General features: G+C 40.9%; 1 protein-coding gene across 1 annotated transcript in view; it reads right to left on the minus strand.

Moving 5' to 3' along the window:
* Nucleotides 1-24760, minus strand: part of LOC109035610 (uncharacterized) — a 44793-nt gene that overhangs the window by 4820 nt on the left and 15213 nt on the right. Inside the window, exon 3 of the mRNA XM_019049314.2 lies at nucleotides 1440-1677. Coding sequence (XP_018904859.2) covers nucleotides 1440-1677 — 238 coding nt within the window. The remainder of the gene's footprint in view (nucleotides 1-1439; nucleotides 1678-24760) is intronic.

Here is a 24760-nt window from a genome sequence, read left to right on the forward strand (position 1 = left end):
AGATTTTGAGATGCTGTATTCAGTTACTGCCGTGCTAATGAAAAACGCCGTATGAGCCTTCAGGCGTTGTCAAATTTCCTTTAATAAAACACTAATTTCCTGGTAAACTGATGAATATTTTCCTTCCGATTTTTCAGATAATTTTGTCCCCAATTTCACCTGAAGTCCCTGAAAATTTCAAAGAAAAATATTAATATATTTCCTGAAAAATAAACATTTTATTGAAGGAAAGTTGGCAACTCTCGAATGTTCGTACGGTGTTCTTCCTTAGGACGGCAGAGTAGTGTGGCGTGCTTTGCGATATACCGATTTATCTACCATTTAAACCTTCTTTTCTTTCCTCCTTTTCTACTTTCATACTTATGTGCGCCTGAGTATGGCTACCGCTACCACCCTCATTACACGTTCAACTCTCGGTAAGGTTCATAGGCAAACCACTCAACAGATAAAGCTAGAGCTCAACTCATTTTTACGGCAAATAAAGTGTCACCGGTTAGTTATGCTAGTTTTGAGTAAAAGAGTTGTTTTCTATGATCATAGGACTTATTAGGCCAGCTTTTTGTGCCAAGTCATGATTCCAACTTCCTGAGAAGACTACCGCTCTTTTTTTCATGCTGAAAGCTTTGACTCTCTGACATTTGTCCCTGAAATACAAGGTCCCTCGAGTCCTTCAAAACACCGAGTTTTATAAAAAAAAACTGAAATAAATGAATAAAAATGAATAAAACTCAGAGTTTTGAATGACTCGGGGGACCTTGTATTTCAGGGACAAGTGTCAGAGAGTCAAAGCTCTCAGCATGAAAAGAAGAGAGGTAGTTTTCTCGGAAAGTTGGAATTTTGACTTAGCACAAAAATCTGACCGAATAAGTCCTATCATCATAGAAAACAACTCTTTTACTCAAAACTAGCATGACTTACCTCGATGAGGGGAAAGAATCGAAAAGGATCGATTGACAGGATGTTCGCAACGGATACCTCGATGATAGATTCTTTACCATTGCTTCAAATGGATCGTGGGTCCATCATCATCATCATCAAGTTGGATCGTATTCAGCAAAAAAGGACCAGCGCGATTACAGTGTTTTTCAAAATCGGGCAACTTCTTCTTTTTTTAAAAGAACTCACCTATTATATATACAGTATTAAAATATACGCAATTATTTTCCTTTAAAATTGACAATTTTTTGGTGGGGAGTCAAAACGATTAGCTATTCTGGGAGATTTTTTAGATGGTTATGAAGAGGCAACATTTTTACAACACTGTAATCGCGCTGGTTCCTTTTTGCGTAATGCTATCCAGTTAGTCTATCGTTTTCCCCCTTAGTCTATAAGAGCCTCTAGTTTCAAGCAATGGGATCGCTCCACACTCCTTATATCTTCTTCGTCTATTGCTTTGTCTATAAATTCCAGTAATAAAGACGATCTGGCAAGATTTTTACCTGGCCTGAGAAATCCGGCGCGGTCGCGGGTGGACGAGAGCTTTGTTCATTTTTGACTTTTGGTAGATGTAGAGCGGGGGTGGGGGTGGCGAATCGGGGATTTGTGGTGGTGGAGGGAGGGGGTGCCGGTAGTGAGGGCGCTGACTTCCCAGATAGGGGGGCATCGGGGGGTACTCAACGTGCCGGAATTCGGAAAGCGCGTAAGGGTTCTGCATCAACTCCACATCGCAGCAGTCACCTGAAAAAAAGTCGAGAGAAAGCTTTTTAAACTCGGATACTCTGCGTCCATCTAGGTTTTTTTTTAAAATTCTTGACAAATGGAGAATTTGCATGCACATGTTTTATTGCTCCATCTGAAAGTGCTTAAAGAGCTGATTTCACAGTATTTTTTATAATTTTTTTCTGATATGGGAAAAAGTATAAAAATAGATTTAAAAGTGAGAAAATGCACCGCCTAGTGACATCATCTAGCGGCATTTCCCGTTTAAACACACGTATTTTGGCAGATTAGATCATCTTGTCTTATCATCTCCAATAATTGTTCAATTCGTGAACCAAGGGTATCCTCGTGTTCAGTTCACTCAGTAGTTTTCACTTAAACACGAGATTCATCAAATTTCAGACACCTGCAAATTCTCTATTGTCTTTTTTCGGGGGCATTCATACTTATCCCGATGATTGCTCGATCAATAGACTTCCAAGATGCACATGCACGTTGCTGTCAATTGCGATTTATGAGGTAAATAATGGCTACTGCATCGGTGTGGTGTGCGTGTTGCCTATCAACTAATTGAAGGAGCTTCTCTTTTTGGAATTCATTGTGATATGATTGCAATAAAGTGCAACTTATTTTTTCTTTGCATTGCAAATTGCCTATCTTCCTGACGCATGACATTCATTATTCATTGAATATCTAAAATTTATATTTATGTGTCAATAGATATAAAAATATTTTTCGTGATCAAATTGCTCGGTAAAAAAATTGCATCTACAAGTTGGTTCTAATTATTTCAGTACATTGCTTGCATTATTAGAGAGTCATTGATGTGTAATAACTACGTAGGTCCTCAAAAATCGTAAATTGAACGTTGGAAACTCATCTCTGATTCATCATCAGGATATTGAATAATAGACCACAGGCTGAACAGACCATTTTCCTGAAACTTTTACTAAAAATCAATTTGGAATAGTGCCTACCCATTTTGTTCAGTATTGGAATTTTAAAATCCCGCCGTCATTTGGGAACATCAAAAAGCAAAGGCAGCTTGCTCTTTTAAGATTTTAGATGTTTTTGTTTTGTTATGTTTTTTTTTTCAAATAAAAAATCTGATCGAGCAGTTTTCAAGAACGAAGTTGAGAAAAATTCGAGACATAAGTTTGCATTTTGATGATTGAGCACGCACGAATGTATAAGTGAGCATAAACAATTTTCATACACTAACTCGGGACAAACATGTAAAACGTTATACCTCAAAATTATACTCTTCAACGGTTAACACTAACTGAGTAAAATAATATTGCATACTATAATTTTGAATAAATGATGAAATTTCTCGTCTTGTTTGCACATGCCCGGACATGATAGAATTCATTAATTTTGATTACATTTTTTGCAACTTATTATATATACCTCTTACAAAGAAAGAGTATCAACTTTTCCTGGATCCGCTTCAATTTTTTCGAAGTGTAGTAAAAAAAAAGGTAACAAAAATTGATGCAACACTGCTCCTACAATATCAGTTCGTAGGTGGGCAATATAAAATAGAGTGCATTTTACAACAAGAGGGACCATCTAGAATAATAGCGAGTAGCTGCAATATTAAGTGGGTACTGATAGTAGAGACGTAAGCCCAATGTTGCCAAAGCTATACTATAAGAGCCAACAGGTAGTGAAACAACTGATACGGACACTGTTGTCCTGGAAAGTTACCGGCAGTCGCGCAAAGTTTGGTAACAAGAAAAAGCTGGAAATTTTATTGGGGATCACAATATAATCGTCACAAATTACCATAAATTTTCGGTGATCGGTAGATACTAAGTTTGAAATTTTACCGCCTTTTTTCCAGTGTGGTCAAAGTAACCATTATCCACGACTACTTATAACTGAACTATACATTACACATCTTACTCTATTACATAAAATCATAATAATAACGTATCACTCTTAAGAGGACTTCAGGGAGGTCATAAATTCTTCTAGGGGACGACCTTAGGGGAGTCATAAGTTCTTTAAGGGCACGTCGTATAATAAGTGGAGTCATGAGTCCCTTTCTCTAATTTTTCAGGCTCCACTGGACGGATTTAAAAAAAAACGTTCGATTTCTTGTAATTTTTTCCAGCTTTAGACAAGAGGAATTTTACAAATTCTAAAAATTGAAATTTTTATAATATTTTAAAAAATTTAAAAAAAATAGCAAATGACGCCTTCAAAATAATTTTCCAAGGATAATAATAAGGGAGCACCCTCTCGTCTGTAGTTTAAAGGAAAGTTTGGGAAAAATGCATAAAAAAAAATTTGAAAATTCATCAAAGTGAAGGTAAGGTCATAATAAATTGTTCTTAGAACCTGCTCGTAGTTGTGAATAAGCAGAAGGATTGCATCACAACTTGCATCACAAAACATTGCATAGCTTATTCAATAATAATCAGATTTTAAGAGACTTGGTCTTGAATTACAGTTGAAGATATGTAGATTTCGATTGCAAAAATAAACCGAAAAAATAAAGAAAAAAAAAACAGAGAAAGAGACAAAAAAGATAAAAGAAAAAAGAGAAGAAAAGAGAAAAAATGAAAAAAATAAAAAAGAGAAAAAAAGGAAAAAAAGGGGGAAAAAGACTTAAAGACTCCCAATAACTTGTGAGGGGCGAAGCACTCAGGAAAGTTGGAGCGCGAAGCGAAGCGATCAAGGGCGTAAAATAATATGACGGCAACATGGACACCCTGAAAAGCTCGGCAGCAGCACCATCAATCATTCTCATCGTAATCGTGGATGAGATGATAATTCCGAGTTTGAGGGATATATTTGGCATCGCCGCCGAGGTTATAATACGCGATACAATTCTGGCTAACCCTGACATGCAAATGCTGAGGACCCATTGTCCTTTTTTGTTCGGACGGAAATATCACAGTTGCATTCGTGTGGGTGCGAGTACAATGGCCGTGCATCGCTCCTGTCCACGGAAACTGGTCTCCTTGGATTCGAGGCCGGTCATTGGACGCCCAGCGAGATCCTATTCAAATCCCTTGATCCGCCGTGGTGAAATCAAAAAATGTATCGTTTTAAAGTTGTGAATTCCTTAATTTCAACAATGTAAAATTTCATCTTTGGCCACAATGGACCACTAGACAAGGTACGAATTTAAGCGATCTGATACATGTTTCATAACCAGAATTTCACGTAGAAAACGATTCACACAACGAAAATTACGGAAACCAACTCCTAACGAAGATATTAACGTTTTTATTTCACATTGGTTACGAGGAATTTGAACTGCCCGCTCACAAGAAACTCAAAACTCTACGTGAGTCAAATCGCCCACTACAACGGTTTCAGCAAGCTTCTCAATCGAGCAATGTTCATTTCCCATCATGTGTTGTTCAAACTATTAGCAATTTGCTATAGCTGAGCCAAAGCGTCAGGACTGAGGTTGCCAGATTTTTATATCGCAGAGACTGTCATGATAACGTTTAGCGCGCGATGTGAATCACGTAGACCATTGAGTTTTCATGAGCGGGTTTCATGAGCTTCGTAAGGAGTTAATTTCGGTAATTGTCGTTGTGTGCATCGTGTTTTACGTAAAATTTTGGTTAAGAAACATGTATCAGAATGCTGAAATTCGTACCTTATCTAGTGGTCCATTCTTTCTCCATCTCCAGTGCCGCACAGTGGATCGAGTCAACAGGTGAGGTGTCGGACAAAATTTGGAAACTTTAAAAGCTTATAACTTCGTTTATACAAAACTTTGAGGTTCTAAAAGTGGTTCCATTGGTTTACTAGTGAAATTTTCCTCTGGAAGTACCCCTTAAAATGTAAAATGTGACGAAGTAAATGTCCAACTTTGCAGTTTAAGTTAAAAATTTCATGTCAGACCTCGCTGATTGACTCGATTCACTGTGTGCTGTTAGGGCCGATTTTCGTGATTTTCGCGCCTATCGATGGGAATTACTGCTGAGCTACCGGGCCGGATTTACCTACTTGCCGCCCATGGGCCGCCTGTATTTTGCCGCCATTCTCGCTCGTATTGAAATATCAATAAAAACCATCAAGTGAACGTGCCAGCGGGGGAGGGGTGCATAAGACGCGTTTACTCGTGTTGAACACATTTTTTGGGGATGCCCTGTCAACACTACTAGCAATAGTTAAGTTTTGTAAACCTATCTCTGTGTGGACAAGGCCTTCCATTCATAAGAAATGAACGAAAAAATTATGAAAGAACAAACACAGAATGTGGTTTAATGATTTTAACTTCCGCCGCCGCGCCGCGCAGACCGCACCGTGTTTGGCGCAATGCGTGAAGTATTCACGCTGTCTTGTAGGCGCCATGCGTTTCTCGCTGACCGCACTGTGTTTGGCGCAATGCGTGAAGTATTCATGCATTCTTGCAGGCGCTATCCGTTTCACGCTGACCGCAATGACCGCACTGTGTTTGATGCAATGCGTGAAGTATTCGTGCAGTCTTGTAGGCGCTGATATGTGTTACATACCGATTGCCGCGCCGATTGATTCTCCTTTTCATCTCAAGTCCTCGTCATCATTGCTCTCTGTTCCAGGCCAAATCTCGTGTTTAGTTTCTCTCTTAACTCAACTAATTAAAGGTGCTGTCTCTTGTATCACTGAAAGACGACAAAATTAAAAATAACTACACTCTCAGAAAAAGAGAAATTTTGTCGCCTTTTCTCGTTTGTAATTTTCTTTTTCCAAATCCGATATTTGTTTATACCTACATTTAAAAAAATTGCAAAATTTGCCGCCCTCTAGATTTGCCGCCATGGGCCGCGGCCCGTATGGCCACCCCCTTAATCCGGCCCTGCTGAGCTAAGGAAGGACGCCGTATGAGCCTTCAGACGTTGGCAAATTTTCTTGAATAAAATCAAAATTTTCAGTGGATATTTTCCCTCCAATGTTTCAAAGAATTTTATCCGCAATCAGATCTAAATTATCTGAAAATTCCAAAAGAAAATAATAATAATCCTCCCCCAAAAATGAAAATTTTAGCGGAGAAAATTTGGCAACTCTAGAATGTTCATACGGCGTTCTTCCTTAATAACACGCAGGATAGTCCCAAGATGAGCCCGCTCCACTTAGAATGAGCCACGATGTGGGCCGCGAGGCCGGCGTGCGCCCCCCCCCCCCCCATGGGGGTTGGGCCGCGCAGTAGCCAGGGGGCCTACCCCCTAGTTATATAAGGATCTTTCCAAGACGGATTGAGACGTGAAACAACTCACCGATACACGAAGCGCAATTTACAAACAATCTTAGGATTCATCTGTCGATGAAAGGGTGCGAGTAAAGTTCATGTAGCTTTCACAGAGCTTGCCGGAGAAAGGTAGCAAGTTCTCTTGGCAGTTGATCAATGATTGATTTGCACGGGTTACCCGTTGCCGGGAAGCTGATTCGCGACCTCACAGTGTTGCCGTTCCACCCCTATTCATGCGGATGACTCCTACTGAGTCATAATGATTTTTCCCGAAATGTGACAACGGTGTTTAGAACCAGCTTTCTAATCTAGTACTCGTTGCACGAGATGGTTAAGTCATAATCTTACTCTGCCATTGCCTCACACTCTTTCAAAAAAGCTCGTTTGAGGTAATTCTTCTGAATCCATTCAGACACGCCCATTAAAAAATTACTAATGTTAGTTTTATTATTTTTATTTAGATTTTCTTATGTGTGTAATTCAACAAATATTAACTATTGAAGAACAACCCATTATTTTCTGAATAACAACGTTATTTAATCCAGTGGCGTAGCAAGGAATTCTTTAAGGGGGGGGGGGGGGGGTCATTTACATTATTTTGTGTACGTCCCTGATAATATTTTATGTCTGCCCTCCAAAAGAAAAGAAGGGTACAATTAACGAGGCTAAGGGGGGTCCTGACCCCCTTGACCTCCCCCCCCCTTGTCTACGCCACTGATTTAATCCCGCTAACCTGCCAAAAACTGCTGACCTAATCAGCATAATAAAAAATCTTAAAATAGAAAAAATACAGTATCATAAAGTTGATGGAAATAGTTTTATTAAAGTAGATAAAATATAAAATCTTACTCAATCGAGCTTGGCAAAAATCGAAATTGATCAAAACTGGAAAGGGAATATACCTGTTTTAACAACTAACCCAAAAATTGAATGTTACGTAATTCTTCCTGTTAAAATATGTTTTTCCTATTGAGGTTATAAATATTTTTCCTTCGAATCCACCGTTGTTTGACCCCCGTTGTGACACTCGCCTCCACCAATAGAAACGCTCCATATTCCCCTTGTTTGCCTGGTCTCTAGCTTTGCCTCTCGCAATGTCTATCGCCAAGTCAGTTCTTTTGACATCCGCATTGCCTATTGCTTTGTCGATCCTTTTAGCGATCGCTTTGTCTATCCCTTTATCAATCGCTTTGTCTATCGTGTTGTCTATGCGTTTCAATAATCAGCTTGCTGATCCCTTTTTCCGATCTGATATAATGTTTACACTTTCTTCATGGTCGACGCACGCGCGGCTATGAGCACGGTGCGTGAAATTGTGGATAGAGATGAAATCTTGATGATTCCATGGCACATATATATGGAGACGCGATCGGCGATATGCTCTCTCTCTTCACGGACGGGACAACAAGGTGAGGACGAGGGACACTGACTCACTTGCTACAGCTGACATAGCCGGCTATCGTGAGAGAAAGTGCAACGACTTGAGCATGCTCAGGTGAGAGCAAGGGCGTCCGAGTAGTAAACTGTCGCGGAGGGACTCAACGTCCTCGCTCTTGGCGCTCCAACTCGTCCAACTAGAAATTCCCCTGCGCCTCCATTCTTGAATCCTCATCGAATGACCTTGATCGATATATAGCACTGTTAAAATAGGGAAAAATCAGGCGGGGTCATTCGATAACGATTCAAGAATCGACCCGCTGCATCCGTCGATTACGCTCTCGTTTCCCAGTAAGAAAAAGTTCAATGGCACTTCCAAGAAAGGGGCAAATATCTTCACGGAGAAAAAAACTTCGTGCGTGGGACCCGAAGTTGAGGTCGTGTGGATCTCTGAAGTTTTTGGATCACGTATCTAAAAACTTGAGGTCCAGCTGCCCAAGTTCGGGTCAGACATCGAGGCACTTCGGTATAGGTACCGGAGTACTTCAGATGTGTGGCCCGAACCCTTCGGTTCGGTATATATCGAAGTACTTTAGATGTCTGACCCGAACTTCTGCAGCTGGACCTGAAGAATTAGATGCGTGATCCGAAAACTTCAGAGATCCATATGACCTCAACTTCGGGTCCCACGCACGAAGTTTTTTTCTCCGTGTTGAATCCTTGACCTGGGCATTGGCACTGGCATTGATTTCAGGTAACACCATATACACACCGGGCTTATTATTGAAATTGATAGACAAAGCAGCGGACAAAGCGATAGGCGAAGCAGTGGACAAAGCGATGGTCGAAGCAGTGGACAAAGCGATAGACAAAGCATTGGACGAAGCGATGGATTAATCAGTAGTCAATGAGTCATAGATGTCGGGTGTATCACTGCCGAGCGGTAACTTTCTTGCCCCGCGCTGGCTGTTGCGTTGGAAGTGAGTAAAATAAGTCTGTCGAATGGTACGTAGCTAGAGGCATAGATTACGCGAATTGGCATAGATCTTGAAGCGCAATCGTAATCTCAAGAGCAAGTGCAAGTGGAAGGAACAAGGCGGGCGCCGCCTCAACTCGAGGTGCTCGTTGCATCAGCGACTTTCTTCGAACCCTCTTTCGCCCGCCGCGCCGCGCCGTAGCCGTGGGCGCCTCGCGCGTGCCTAATAATAGTAAATTACCCGACAAAAATTACCGCACTCTCAACCAACTCAAAAATGTCTCATACAAAATATTCTCTTTTTCATTGCAGAAAGCTGACTCATTACACGGTAAAAGCTTGAACGCTCAGTTATTTCCAACGTCGTGTTTTAGTGTAGAGCGAGTTAATGGAAAAGTGGGGACATGGTGTGAACATTTTCCGTATCAGTTAAAAAAATGAAAATAAAAATTCTAAATCCACTTATATCACAATATTACATATTTTTCCTATGATTTCAATTATAACTATCTGAAATATATTGTAATCATTAAATGACAAAAAAAATCCGACACTGAAAAAAAAAACTCCGTCCGTGGAAGTCGTGCTTACGAGCTATATAGGTAGAAATATTTTCCGCGTTCCGGGCTCAGAGGCCGAAAGTTGTGGGCCTGGCACCCGGAGCATTAGGGCTCCAGCGCCTCCGTGGTAAAATTGGCAGTAGAATCTGTGTTCCAAAATACCATAGACCTAAAGCTGGCTGTAAGATTTCCAATAGCTTCTGTAGCCGGCTGTACAATTTCTTATAGCCTTTTATGGCCGATGGCGATTAAGCAACAGCCAGACGATAAAGTTTATGCTAAACGTTACTAAATACGGATACTAGGACTTAGTTTTTGGACTACACCGCTCTCTTTTTGTGCCGTAGTATCTTGATTTATTTTGCGAGGAAAGCTCCGTTCTTTTGAAGGATGCCTGACATTCTTAATATGTTGGAGCGCCTTCAATTTTATATAATACTGTGCAATACCTCTGGTGTGAAATAGTTGCTTCAGACGCCGTGGCACGCTGCGGCGCGGCGGGCGGGCAGAGAGCGCGAAACGTGCATTGGCGCCTACAAACCTAACTGGGATACTTCACGCATTGCGCAATGCGAGAAGTATCCCTGTTAGGTTTGTAGGCGCCAGTGCGTCGCCGCTCCGCTTTGTGTTAGGCTCTAATACTTAATCTTGCGGAGTCAGTGTTTTTTAACTCATGATTTTGAAATGTTTGCACACTCTGTATGGATTATTCTCATTTTAATTGTTAAAAAAAAATATGTTTTAAAGGAAAATATAATGTGTGTTTTGTAAATATTAAGGTAGTTCCGTGTAAAACTTAATGATTTCCAAAGCACACGAATTTCTACACAATTTCTTATAGCCTTTTATAGCCAATGACGATAAAGTGTAAAGCCCGGCGATAGGAACTATAGCCCGACTGTATACTTTTTTATATCTTCGTATAGCCCGGCTGTATGATTTGCTCCGCTTTCTACAGCCAGCTATATGATTTCAATAGCCCTCTTTAGTCGGCTACAAGAACTCCTATGGTATTTTGAAACGCAGCTCCTATCGCCAATTTTTACCAGAGCTGGAACTTTCGTCCTTTGAGCCCGGAACGGGAGGTATGTCTATATAGCCGGTAATTTTTTTTTCAGTATATATAAAATCCTATAATATAAGATCCCAAGAGTAAGGCGTAATGTATAACGCCTGAGGCCTCAGGCGCGAAGCCCTTCGGGAGGCTGGACCGCGAAGGGGTCAGGGGGCGTACCCCTTGGTTAAAAAGCTAATATCTTCGTTACTGCAACACTTAAGCTACTAAAATTGACTCCATCGGTTTCCTTGAATAATTTCCCACAAGGGACACCCTTAAAATTTATCTTGTGACGAAGTGAACATCAAAATTGGACGTATTTATGCTAAAAGGAACTATGTGCAAAGGGTTTGCGTGAAACATAGCTCCTTTTGGCATAAATACGTTCAACTTGCATGATGCAGTCAAAAATATAAATTGAATGTCATTGATTGATGTATATTCTGAATTTCCAAATGCATCCAGTGTTCACCGTATTTAAAATAGAACCCAGAGTTAAGACATCTCGATTATCAAGTGGCTTGGGCAGGCCATGGTCTCACAAAAGTGTGCACCCAAACGAACGATATCGAGGGATAAGGATAAGGAATTCTGCGATGTTTATCATCCAAAAACAGTAACATCAACAAATTGAACAAAACTGATGAAAACCTAACCAAAGAAATTGCAATGAAATAAAATGAGATTGATTTGTGAAAAAATGTTTTAATTTATGTTCATTTTGGTGCGATGAAAGTAACAATTTACTCTTGATAAATCACAACTGGGTTATTTTCCCATTATTTTTGTTTACTTTCGAGCCACTGCCATCTTGGTGCACTCTTTTGTGACTCCATGCGCGAGAACCAATCAGAATTGGCTTTTTTTTAGGCCTCTTTCAGCCCAACCAGAGCTCAACCAAGCCCGACCAGAATTGAGATGTCGTAACTCTGAGGTATGAAGGGGTAGAGAAATGAAGAACTTGAAAAAGATCGAAAGTGGAGAAAGAGGGAAAAGTAGCGCACTCTAGCGTGAAACTCGGGCGGAAGTTAAGAGATTGCTCCGCTAATTAGAACACTAACGACAGCAAGCCTAGCAGATAATTGCTCATTTTCATCCGTGATCCAGATATTCTACCGCCCCTCCCCCTCCCCCTCCCATCCACATGAAAAAGAATGCTCATCGCACCGTGTAAGTGCTCTTGTGACGGTGTGCGAATCTCATCCACGATTTAGCTCCGAACAAATGCACTGAAAATATGATTCAAAAGCCTTTTTTTTAAAGAAAAGAAAAAAAATAATAAAAAAAATTAAATTAATTAATCAACGAAAATTGTCTCAAATTTAAAAGAACTTTTTAATATGTTTTCATATTTCAGGAATTTTTCCGTGAATGACATAGATATTTTGAATGCAAATGAAGTTCTTGCAATTCGAAGAAAGCTACTTTCGTCGCCGATGACTACTTTATTTTTCTTAAATAAAGAAAATTATTCACTGAATTGATTTTTTTCTACATTAAAACTATTGTCTAACTTTAGTCGTTTGTTGAAGTTAGGAGTAGTTTAAAGTAACTTTCTCTGCGACTCATCAATAATTTCGTCCTATAAGTTGCCTTAATCGTTTTGAAAAATTTGGATTAAATTATTTTGGTGAGTCGCGGAAAAAGTTACTTTAAACTACTTTTAAATATAAATCTCCCGATCAAGGAGAGTTTTTCCCAATTAAGAAAACGAAGAGCAATGTTTTCAACGTAAAATGTTTCCTATGAAGCTAGTTTACAGAATGTTTCATCTAAAACTCGACTTCATCAAAGCTACGGGGGGAGGAGGGGGGGGGGCGAAGTCTGATGCCTGTTTTGGCTACGTCACGGGTTAACGGAGGGATAGTGAATTGGGGTAAAAGTGTGGGATAACATATGCATGTCCCGAAACTACAGTATTCAGAGACCGGAGTGGACTAATTACGGTCAGAAATATAATCATCTTCCGATTTTTTATTCATAGCACACGGTTGGAGTCATACTCCGTGTTATTACGCATCATGATTCCTATCGCATTGTGAATGAACATAATTTGCACTAGTGTCTCTGCCTGCATCATTATGCGGTCAAAGATCAAGATGGAATAAACTATGGTATACATTAGCAGTGTTGATGACGTCACTTAAAATGAGCAAAACCAAGATTTTGTGTGTGAGTGTAAAAGGAGGGGAGAGGAACGGAATGATATCTCATCAAGAGGAGTCTTAGGAGTACGAAATAGCGCGCTCAAGAGACAATTTTGTATTAGGTATCGAAAAAAATTTCCAAGAATGATCGAAAGTCAAATAATTTTTTCGTAAAACCATCCACATTTTCTGAAAGGATCAAGGAGCAATTGGTGGGGGGGGGGGGGACCAGGCCTCCGCCAGCCCCCCTCTCCCACTGCACAAAATTTTGTTCGAGAATAATATCTCAAATCGCATTATTGGACGTTTTCAGAAATTTGGCGGCTGGTCAATTCTTCCATTAGATTTAACCTCGCAACACGATTTTTTTACGCGAAAACGTACAGATGTGCTGCCGTGCTAAGGAAAAACGCCGTATGAGCCTTCAAGCGTTGCATAATTTCCTATAATAAATCAAGAATTTTCGGGAAAATTTGTAGACGCTTTTTCTTCAATTTTTTAGATCATTTTGCTCGCATTTTCATCTGAAACCTATAAATTCCAAGGAAAAATATCCATAGCTTCCTTCAAAAATAAACATTTTATTGGAGGAAATTTGGCAACTCTCGAATTTTCATAAGGCGTACTTCCTTAGCACGGCGGTGTGAGGAGGGCAACCTCACCCCCCCCCCCCCGCGAACTGCAGATTTTGACGTTCCCGCCCTTAAACATGATTGTAGCGGACCCATTAAAGCACGGTCGGTGGGCGGTATGGGGATGATTTCTTAATAATAATTTTTTATCGGCATTTTTGAAGTTATGAGACGACGCGTGTGGTCGAGGTCGAAGATAAAATACTTTTGATAAAACAACATGAGAATCCCTAAAAAATTAAATAAATTCACTGACACATGGTAAAAACGTTTCGTGGTTAGCGCCTCACGCAAACGCGGGTGCCTATACGGCCCCCGGCAGTGGCGATTTTGCAAGTTGGCAACACTGTTCCTCTTCGTTTAAATTCATCAAAAATATCGATTGCAGGTGAGGCAAGGTGCCTTGCCAGGAATCGATTGTTTTACATACATTTAAATGGAGAGAAGCAATATTGCCAACTTACAAAATCGCTAACACTAGCCTCTGGATCCACAACACATGACTGAGAGACTTTAACGCAGAAATAGAAAGAAAGGCGAAGAAAAGAAAGGACCTAAGCGTTACAGGGTTGCCACAGAATTTAGAAAATGAAATTCCTTGACAACTCCCTGATTTCCCTGAAACATATTGATGAAATTCTCTGACAATTGAAGATGTGACGGATGGTTAAGAAGACATAATTGAAAATAGTTTTCAGGCAAAATTTGTTGTGCGAAACCTCAAACCCATTCTAGAAAATAACAAACAACCACACAACAAATGACATGAGCGATGGGTGATTTAAAAATTTTTCCTGACATTTTCGTCATCTTCGTCATTTTCCCTGACATTTCCCGGGTTTCCCTGACTTTTTAAAATTCCCTGACATTTCCCAGGTTTCCCTGACTGTGGCAACCCTGTAAATACCTGCACAACTTTTACGCCTATCTTTCATTTAGAATCTGTGCACTTGACGGAATCTACTTTGAGGTTTTTGGCCGGTAATATTCAATTGAAAGAGAAAACGACGTTGAGGTCACGATCATGACCGTCAAATTCGTATAAATAGAGCTTCAAATCAAGATCCAGCTCATCGCTCCGCTTCGGCCCCACCTAACGCCGCCAAGTTAAACAGAAACCTCGTATCAACATTCTAAGATTTCTGCCGCTAAAAAATGAATTTCCTAGCTGGATTTCTGTCAAGTTTGTATTGCTTCGAGAATTTTCTTCCTCATTTGACTAACTGAATATAAAAATTTCATCGGAAGGGTCGGAAAAAATAAAAATTCCATTTCAGTGCGAATGAAATTTTTCGAAAGTCACGCGTTTCTATTTTTTATTTCAAACATTTTTTTTAACGAATAACAAAGGCCGTGAGAATTTCTTTTTTCGTTTTATACTGAAAGTTTGAAGCACGACTTTTTTTTGTCCGAGAGAGTCTTCAACTTTAAGGTTCAAAAGCGTTTATGTAGCACTGATGCGAATTCGAAAAGTCTCATATTTTCAATCAAGAGTCTCTATACGGGAACCAAATAAAATACGCGCCAAAAGCATTTCTCATTTCTGGCTAAACTATGTTGTTTTGTCATTTTCTGGATTTTTTACGGAGTTGGGCACTTTACGAAATTTGAGCATCTTTACCCTAGAGTCCCTCATAGAGAGAGAGTTGAGACAACGCGGCTCATGGATGTCACAAACGGGAATAAATATTACCCAAATCGGAAGTTTTTTGTATAATCTTTGATCAACACATTCCCGAATTCCTGTCTCTGTTCATTCTCTCATTCCATTTTTTCCTAGGTTTGGAGACTTAAACGCAAGGATAAGAAAGTGCGCGCGATTTTGCAGCTAAAACAGGAGTGTTTATTAATTACTCAACGCACTGTGTCGGCATTTTTGACACCCCCCTCCCCTAGAGTCTCTTTATACTGAGAGTTAAGATAACCCCTCCCCCCTCATGGAGTCACAAACTGGAATAAAGATTACACAAATTGAAAGTTTTTCATAATCTTTGATCGGCCTATTTATAAATTCTTTTCTCCGTTCCTTCTCTCATTCCGTTTATTTCTTTCCAAGCCTGTAATTCCCCGGTCCATTCCAGTTCATAATCTTTGCAATTGGGGAAAATGTAATCTTAATTCCCGTTTGTGACACTGTGGAATCCTAAAATACGGGAACCAATCAGAAATAGATTTGCATTGTCTTTATTCTCAATAAAAGGGACTCTAATATGCACTACATCTCTCCAGAATAATATTTATTTTTTAGAGATTAGGCAACGCTGGAATGCTTATACGCCGTTTTTCCTTAAAGTGGCAAAACAGTCCAGGTTATCTCGCCTCAACGAATCTGTCGACATGGACAGGTGCTCAATCTCGTCGCATCTTGAGCCGCGAGTGAGAAAAAAAAATAAAATAAAATAATCGCGATAGTTGTTAGTTGTTCTGGAATAAAAGACGAGGCATGTCATATCGGTTTCGTTCTTATTCCGCCATCGGCGCCATAATTATTTCGTTCAGAGAATCGAAACGGGTCATGCGGTTTCGGAGCCGGTGCAACTGTTCCCCGAAATGCTTATGTCTTGGATCGTTTATTATGATGGCACTCTTTCGTCCGTGCAGTGCAACCGGCTCTGTTTTTATCCGCCGATGAGTGAGACAAATCAATCCACATTTTTCCATCGGAATGGGCCATAGTTGCGCTGGTAACAGACTTGTTTTTTTTTTGGGGGGGGGGGGGGGGGGGGTTAAAAATGATAAAAAAGTAGGTTACGTAACTTATGAAGGCTCTCCTAAAGCTAGTCCATCATTTCTCCCTTTTATCTATAATAATGAGTCCCTTCCTCCCCCCCCCCCCCCTACCCGCTCCACCAAAAGGATCGTTCCATTTTCCCTTTGTCTCCTTTGTCTATCGATTTGTCTATCGTTTTCAGTAATCAGCTCGCTGAACACTATTATTCTCAACAGTGAGTAATCGGTTTATTCGTTTTATTCGCAGTTTAGCTCGTTATATTTTCAGTTCTCCCCTCAGAAAATATTTTTAAATCTTTCTAATGAAGTTGATGGTTTCTCCCTGAGAGAGGTATATATGCATTTCCCATAAAAATTGGACCTAGATCGGAATCTTGTCATACCTTCACCTTTCGTAAAGGAAGGTTAGAGAAGTTAAAAAATGGCGGAATCTTTGTTCCCGACCCCCGGGGGGAGGGGGAGGAGGGTCAAAGAAAAATCAACTTCAGGCCATAACTTTTGAAGGGTTGCAGATATGGAGTTGAACTTTTTTTTTAAACGAAAGAGCATAAAAAAGCATAAAAGCATAAAAGATGCATATACACCTCTTTTGCGTGAGGAAGAGCAGACTGCAAGGCTGCGAAGCCTGGGAAAACTCTTTGCGACTGTGTGATGCAATGAAATGGAGGAGCGGAACAAGCTCGGTCGGAGCCGCAACTTGAGTGAGGATTTGGTGGAAATAAATTGCGGTCTCGTCTGCTGGCTCCCGACTGGGACTTTCTCCCTAATCCAGGTCCGGGGCCCGGGCCCGGGCGCGATAAACGATCGCGATGATTTTCGTGCCGTGCTTTCCTCCCGCCAAAGCGACGCAACCTCAACGAGCCGTTTAACGCAAACGCACGCACCGGCACCGTCCCCAGCTCGTAACGTAATATTCATTTCAGCTTACCTCCCGCGCCCAAGCCGCACTAGGGTCCTTCTTCTTACAAGTATTCAACACGACGTCGCGACGTACGGGTATACTGCCGTCTTAAGGAGAAACGCCGTGTGATCATTCGAAAGTTGCCAAATTACCTTCGACAAAATGTTTATTTTTGAGGAAAGTTATGAATATTTTTCCCTGAAATTTTCAGGAACTTTAGGTAAAATTGCGAACAAAATTATCTGAAAAATTGGGAGGAAAATATATTCATACGTTTATCAGGGAATTCGCGTTTTATTCAGGGAAATTTGGCAACGCCTGAAGTTCATACGGCGTTTTTCCTTAGCACGGCTGTAGGGATAGGGGTCTGTTGCTACTCTCCTCGTTCCAAGATTAAATCATTGGGTGTTTTCAGCCTAGTCTTATAGACTCGGGTCTAGGGATTCCTATCATACGCCAAACTCACATTAGATATTGGCAGGAAGACGAACAGATAAGATGCAAGATGATGATTATGACGATGATGACGACGATGGACGATGATGATGAAGAAGACGAGGAAGAAGACATAAAAAGAGGGGGAAAAAATGAAAAACAAAGAAGAAGACGAAAAGGAGAAAGACATGAAAGAGAAAGGAAAGAGCAAGGAGAGGAAAATAAGAGAATGAGGAAAAATAAGGTAATGGAAAGGAATAATACATTTTTCATACATTTTTCATTCGCCCTATATCTTTCCTTTCTTCCAACTCTTTCTCCTCTTTCTCCTCTTTCTAATCCTCCTTCTATTTCTTCTTCTTTTTATCTTTCTCTGCCTTCCTCTCTTTCTCCTCCATTTTTAATTTTACCTCTCCCTCTTTTTCCTTCCCGTTTTCCTCCACCCTCCATGTTTCAGAGCCACCAGATCCGTCATTGACGTAACAATAATTATTTGATTACTTCCCTCCTATTGCAGAATTCTGGTCCCTGACCATGGTGCGCCACTGTATGGTTTTCTATATGGTTTCACTATATGGTTGTATTGTGCCCCTCGCGCATTCGCTCCTGCCCGAGCATGCGCATCGTCGCCGCCACGCCACGCGCACCGCGGTGCGGCTTCGGTGCGACGAGAAAGTGAGATAATGGACTCGATTGCGAATCGCGAGCCGTGCGCCATGCGCCATGCGATGGGCTCCAGAAAACGACCCCGGAACGCTAAACAACCAAAGTTCACGTTACGTCAACGAGAAACGGGACCCTCGCCAAGGTGCTCTGCTTGGATCGATGTACCTGCCGTTTAAACCTATGGAAAAGCATCGATTATACCTAAATTGGGGGGCTTGGAGAAAAATACGCATAAGTGCAGTTTTTGTTATTTCGAGAAACACGAGTTTGAAGCCTCAAATTTACATGGATCCTTAGGTATGCCGCGGTGGAAAGAAAGTTCAAACTGACTCTCTGATGCTTAAAAATCGGAATTGAAGGTCGGATTTTTCATGGAATATGCATTAAGACTAGTTTTACATGAAATCATTAATATCTCAATATTTTCAAAAACTACACTAAACTTATGCGCCTTGTCCTTCAAGCCCCTCAAGTGATAATTTTTTACCATAGTTTCGAAAGGGGAAATATCGATGGTTGGCATGGACGGTGACTGCGCCGGAATACAGGAAATTTTTCACGGAGAGGGAGGGTGCCATTAAAGACCGAAATCTGCCCTACCTTAATTGGATTTCAACAATTACAGCTCCGGCTTGGAGTCTCCACTGGCTTAGTGGAGAATCTACAGGGATCTAAGTTTGAACCGTCATACTGAACGAGAGTGGTCAAAATAGGACTTTTTTTCTCCTATGAAATGTTTTCCGAAAATGAATTTTAAAAGGGGCTAGAGCCCCCTAAAGTTCTGGGAGATAAATCGTTTTTCTTGCCTTTGGGCAACGGTAATGCACCGAATCTCATGGAAATTGGTATGAACCCTTTGATTTGATACCTTGAATTCATTAGTGATATTAAAAAAATCGCAATCTTAGTTCAAAGAGGGGTTTCGGAAGGGAGGGGGGTGTCCCCGGCTTAAAGAGGCCAATAGCCTGGTTTTAAGGCGTATAAAAATGGTATTTTGCTTACCCCTGAGATCCTGAAATCCCACGTTTAACTAAGATTTTGATTTTTATAATGCCACTGATGAATTCAGTGTGTCAAATGTAATAGACTAATTAACGGCAACCCACGGGAGACCCTACAGTTGGTCCATCATTTTCTCCCTTGGTCTGTGGGGACCACTTCAACCAACAGGATCGCACCATACTCCTTATGCCTGCTTTGTCTATAGCTTTGTCTATAAATTTCAACGATCAGCCCGCTGGAGTCCAGTCGTTCAAAATCTTAAGACTTAAGGGGTGAATCAGTTCTATAATTCTAAATGGAGTACGAAAGGACCCTCCCTCAATCCCTTAAAATTCTAGAGCTGTGAGGAAAGCGCACTGCGCAACTGACCCTATCAAGTCTTTTCATTGGTCGAATTTAATTCAAGAAACAGCAGCAGAGGAAGAACAATAGCCAGCCTCACCCTGTGAAGATGAGACTCGAAATCACACATATAATTGCATCGACATGATTGCGTTGAGCTGTTTCAACGCTGGTGTCGCTGGCGCTGGCCGCTGGGGCGTCGCGGCGCGGAGCAAGCGGTGGTTAATTATCCTGATTAAGCGTCGCGGCGCTGCGCGGCGCGGCGGAGCGGTCTCTCGCTGGGGCGTCCGTCTCTATCTTCGGCGTCGTTTCTATGTTAGTCGTCATTTCACACTTGATTACTCGGGGGTTTCGGACAGTTTAATGTCACTTCTTTAGCGAAAGAAAGCAAGCAGTCGCTGCTGCTGCGTTGCCGGATGGCGACAATTATCGAATGTTCGTGCATCCCAGGTGGGTTTTTTCTTGGCCAAGTTTGGCGACATTGAACCTCGGGTCGATTCCTATTCGAATTGCGATTGGCCAAGCGGCTGGATGGGCCATTGCTTCGTTGTGACCGCCCGTTGGTCTGGAGAATTTGACTCCCGACTGCCAAGCTTGGCCGGAAACAAAGGATTTAAATTGGAATCAATTGGGAAACTTCGTGGCCCGGGTTTTTTTGGGGGAGACTTTCGACACTGACTCTATCCGCACGGTCAGTGTGTCACTTGTTGGTACCCCGTTGTCATTTTGTACTTCTTCGTCGTTTTTGTCCTTGACATTTCTCGGAGGACACCGTGGGCTAGCTAGGCTGATTCGGGGGAGGGGGGGGGGGGCTCCTAGAAATGAAAATGTAACATCTGGCCCCCCAGATATTCTGTTTGGTAGAAAAAATCTTCATTAGCGATAACTCTTTGTTGCAGTGTTCTGTGTGACGATTCGAAAGTATTTTGAGCTAAAGATACTTTTAACAGCGCAATTCATGTTCAGCACTGAAAAAAAAACTCCAGCCGTGGAGGCCGTACTGTATAGACATACCCTACCGCGTTACGGGCTCAGAAGCCGAGAGCTCCACCACCCGAAACTTTCGGACTCAGAGCTCGGAAGGGACGGTATGTCTACATAGCCCGTGACTTTTTTTTCAGTGAGAAATTAATGAGAAAAATATTATTGATAAAATTGCAAACGATATTGTCTGAAAAATTTGAAAAAAAATATGCAAAATATTTCAAGAAATATTAGGTTTTATTGAGAGAAATATGGCAACGTACAAAAGCTCATACGGCGTTCTTACTTAGCATGGTGTAGTATGGAGAGGAGGTGTCATAACGAAAAATAATTAATTTGAAGACTTGTGATTCCGATGAATGATTTAACTTTTTTTCGGACGTCAAATCACGGTCAAAATTTGGAAGTAGCATCTTCGTGCGCGCAAAGCAAGAGTCCCCAGACACAAGACGGCATCGTAAGGAAACCGATTGAATCCCAAAAAGGTTTCAGAAGTTCATGAAAGTAATAGAAAATTTCAAGAAAATCGCCGAAACTCAGAAGCCGAGAGCTCCACCACCCGAAACTTTCGGACTCAGAGCTCGGAAGGGACGGTATGTCTACATAGCCCGTGACTTTTTTTTCAGTGAGAAATTAATGAGAAAAATATTATTGATAAAATTGCAAACGATATTGTCTGAAAAATTTGAAAAAAAATATGCAAAATATTTCAAGAAATATTAGGTTTTATTGAGAGAAATATGGCAACGTACAAAAGCTCATACGGCGTTCTTACTTAGCATGGTGTAGTATGGAGAGGAGGTGTCATAACGAAAAATAATTAATTTGAAGACTTGTGATTCCGATGAATGATTTAACTTTTTTTCGGACGTCAAATCACGGTCAAAATTTGGAAGTAGCATCTTCGTGCGCGCAAAGCAAGAGTCCCCAGACACAAGACGGCATCGTAAGGAAACCGATTGAATCCCAAAAAGGTTTCAGAAGTTCATGAAAGTAATAGAAAATTTCAAGAAAATCGCCGAAACTGTCATAGAATTTCGTGTCCTCGTTGGTACGTTTTTTAAGAAATCTGGAGACTTTAACGAAAGGTAAAGAATGTAGAGACAGAATAAAAGATGTCATTTCGTGCTGCGGTATAAGAACTTTTTAGTTTTTAAGATTCGTCCATGAGACATGTCATGCTGTAGAGAAGGCTGAGGGCCCGACAGTGTGTGATGGTAGGCAAAGTTTTGTTGTTGTTGTTGGTTCGGCATTCAATTCTGGGTATTCAGCCTGAATTTTGATGGAACGATATGCAGATTGATGCCAAGCGCAGATGGGTTGACAGTTTTTCGCTGATTTGAGTGAAAATATCGACCAGAAATATCAATCTCATATGCGGAAAAGAGTGACATAGCAAAATGCAGGTAATTTTTCAGGGGGTGGAGACCTGCGTAATAGATGCTTCACGAGCAGAAGGGGGCGTGCTTTGCGATTATTCGATTGATCTGCCATTCAAACCTCTGGAAAAGGATCAGTAAACAGGATGTTCGCAACGAACATCTTAATAATCGATCTTTTATCATGGCTTCGAATGGAGAAATATCGAAAATCGATCATTTACGCTTCGCAACCAAAATTCAGCGTGGCACAAATGAAGTTCTCAGTCACGAAACGACCCATCTCGGAAAATTGGAATCGTTCAGGAGACGAAAAGAACTGCGTAACAGGCAAAAAAAGAGCGTTTCTACGCAAAACAGTATGAACATCGTCAAAAATCTGATTTGGGTCGTTTTCAAACTGATATATTCACTTTATGAACGGCTCATGATGAGAGAGAGAGAGCACCAACATTAGAATTTTACGGTGTGAAATTCCCAAAATTTCTAAGCATACTGCAGAGTATGCCCCATGACATGAGAATATGAAGAGACAAGGTCGCGGTCGGGGAGAAGCAAATGCTCTCGTGCTTCAATTTCAACAGCGATCATGGGGCTTTAGTGTTTGTGCGATCAATGCAATTTGCTCGAGTATACATGGATTGGATCTTAATTCGGACACTCGCCCAACTTCCTAAAAATATAGTCTGACAACTGATTTGATTCACAATTATTCTACATCGTAATTTCCTGAAGGCTTCCAAATATGAGTTCCTGCATGATTTTTGGTGTGGTGCCCATGGGGTTTCTCTGATTTTGAATGGTATCTACAAATTGCTGCCAAATATAATTTCAACGCTGGCATTGACTGCTAAATGGTGACAGGCCGATTGATATCTCACTCGAGACATTTGAAAGGAGAGTAGTTGCTAACAATCAAATTACATTTATACGAATGTTGACATGTTTCACTCCCTCATCATAGAGAGAAAAATCTCATTAACGACAGTACTTACTCTCTCGACGACACGCTCTTTTGAGCGAAACTTTGGTTAAGACCAATCAGGAAGGCTACTCAGTATCCGTAAGCAGGGAAACTGAGTTTTCAATGATACGCACATACATCAAAGCCACTTAATGATAATAATTTGTCAATTATATCTATGGAATGAGAATTTCTAATTTATAAAAAGTGAAATCGATGGTCAGTACGTAATTGTAACATCATCGTCTCGAAGTTGAGCGGATGTGCTCCGTTTCGTCCATTGGAATTGAGGCACTGAATGCAAAAAGGGCACTTCTCGGTTGCAGTGTTTCAAAGTCTCCTCTAATATTCCATTCACTATGAGGAAAGTGAATGCATCCATTTCACTAAAAATTTTACTGAATATTCCTTATGATTCCACAATTTTTTACAGAAAAGAATTCTGAAAAAATCACCCATTGAATTCTTCTCTAAGGGATTAATTCGCAACAGAGATTCTGAAACACTGCAATCGAGAAGTGCTCTTTTCGCATCCAATGCCTCAATTACATAAATTTGAGTTTTTAGGAGAATGGGCCTGTTGCAACCTTTTTCTAGAGCAAGAACAAGAATTTTTCTATCAGTAAATGTCTCAAAAATCACGATGAGCGCATCGGCAAAGTTTGAAATGCACGCGCGAAACTGATCGATCTCCGGAGTAGGTATATGACGTGGCATCACGCGGAAACGGAGGAAAATGTTCGCTTTCCACTCATCTCAAACGGCAGTAATCCGTACATAATGTGTAAAAACTAAATGGTAGTAACAAGTTGAAAAACGCTGATTCCGCGAGTTTACTAATCGTGCAAACACAGTGCGGTCGGCGCGAGACTCATATTAACGCCTACAAGACTTGGAGAATACTTCATGCATTGCATCGGTTGCGCGTTCACCGCATATGAGCGCCTACAAGACTTAGAGAATAATTCACGCATCGCGCGTTCATTTCGGTGCGTGCTTTAATCGTTAACAATTCGTAATGGGCCTTTTGCAAACTTTGAACCTTGAAACCTTGCAAAAAGTTAAATCTGCTACGGTAATTTTCGTATTGAATTTATAGTTTATTGGGAGTATAGATCAAACTTGTTTAGATGATCAGTTTATATTCTCAAGGCAGGAAACGCGGAGAGAGATGAAACGGTGGAGAAAGCTATCAATCAGAATAAAACTCGATCTCTGCTCCGTGCTCTGGTAAAGCGCGTTGGGCATGCAAATAGAAAACTCATGCATATCCATTGGTCACTAGCGTGACGTAAGCGTAGAGTGCAGCTCCGATTATAGGTTTCGGCGTTTTTCAGGAATGCGGAATAGTGAGTTACTCACTCCGCAAGGCGCACGGCCCATTATCAATTTTCTTGTCATCGTGATCGTTGATTCTTGCTAGATCCATTCTTCCGTACTAAGGAAAAACGCCGTATGAGCCTTCAGGCGTTGCCAAATTTCCTTTGATAAAGCACGAATTTCCCGCTACGTTTATGAATATTTTCCTTTCGATTTTTTCAGATAATTTTGTACACATTTTCACCTAAAGTTCCTGAAAATTTCAAGGGAAAATATTCATAACTTTCCTCAAAAATAAAGATTTTATCGAAGGAAATTTGGCTACTCTCGAATGTTCATACGGCGTTCTTCCTTAACACGGCAGCATTATGAGCCCAGAAGGAAGTTTACTCATTGTCGCGGAATAGGTTGGTTGCGTGCGTTCAAGAGACA

The sequence above is a fragment of the Bemisia tabaci genome, chromosome 5 (genome assembly GCF_918797505.1).
Source record: "Bemisia tabaci chromosome 5, PGI_BMITA_v3".
Lineage (NCBI taxonomy): Eukaryota > Metazoa > Arthropoda > Insecta > Hemiptera > Aleyrodidae > Bemisia > Bemisia tabaci.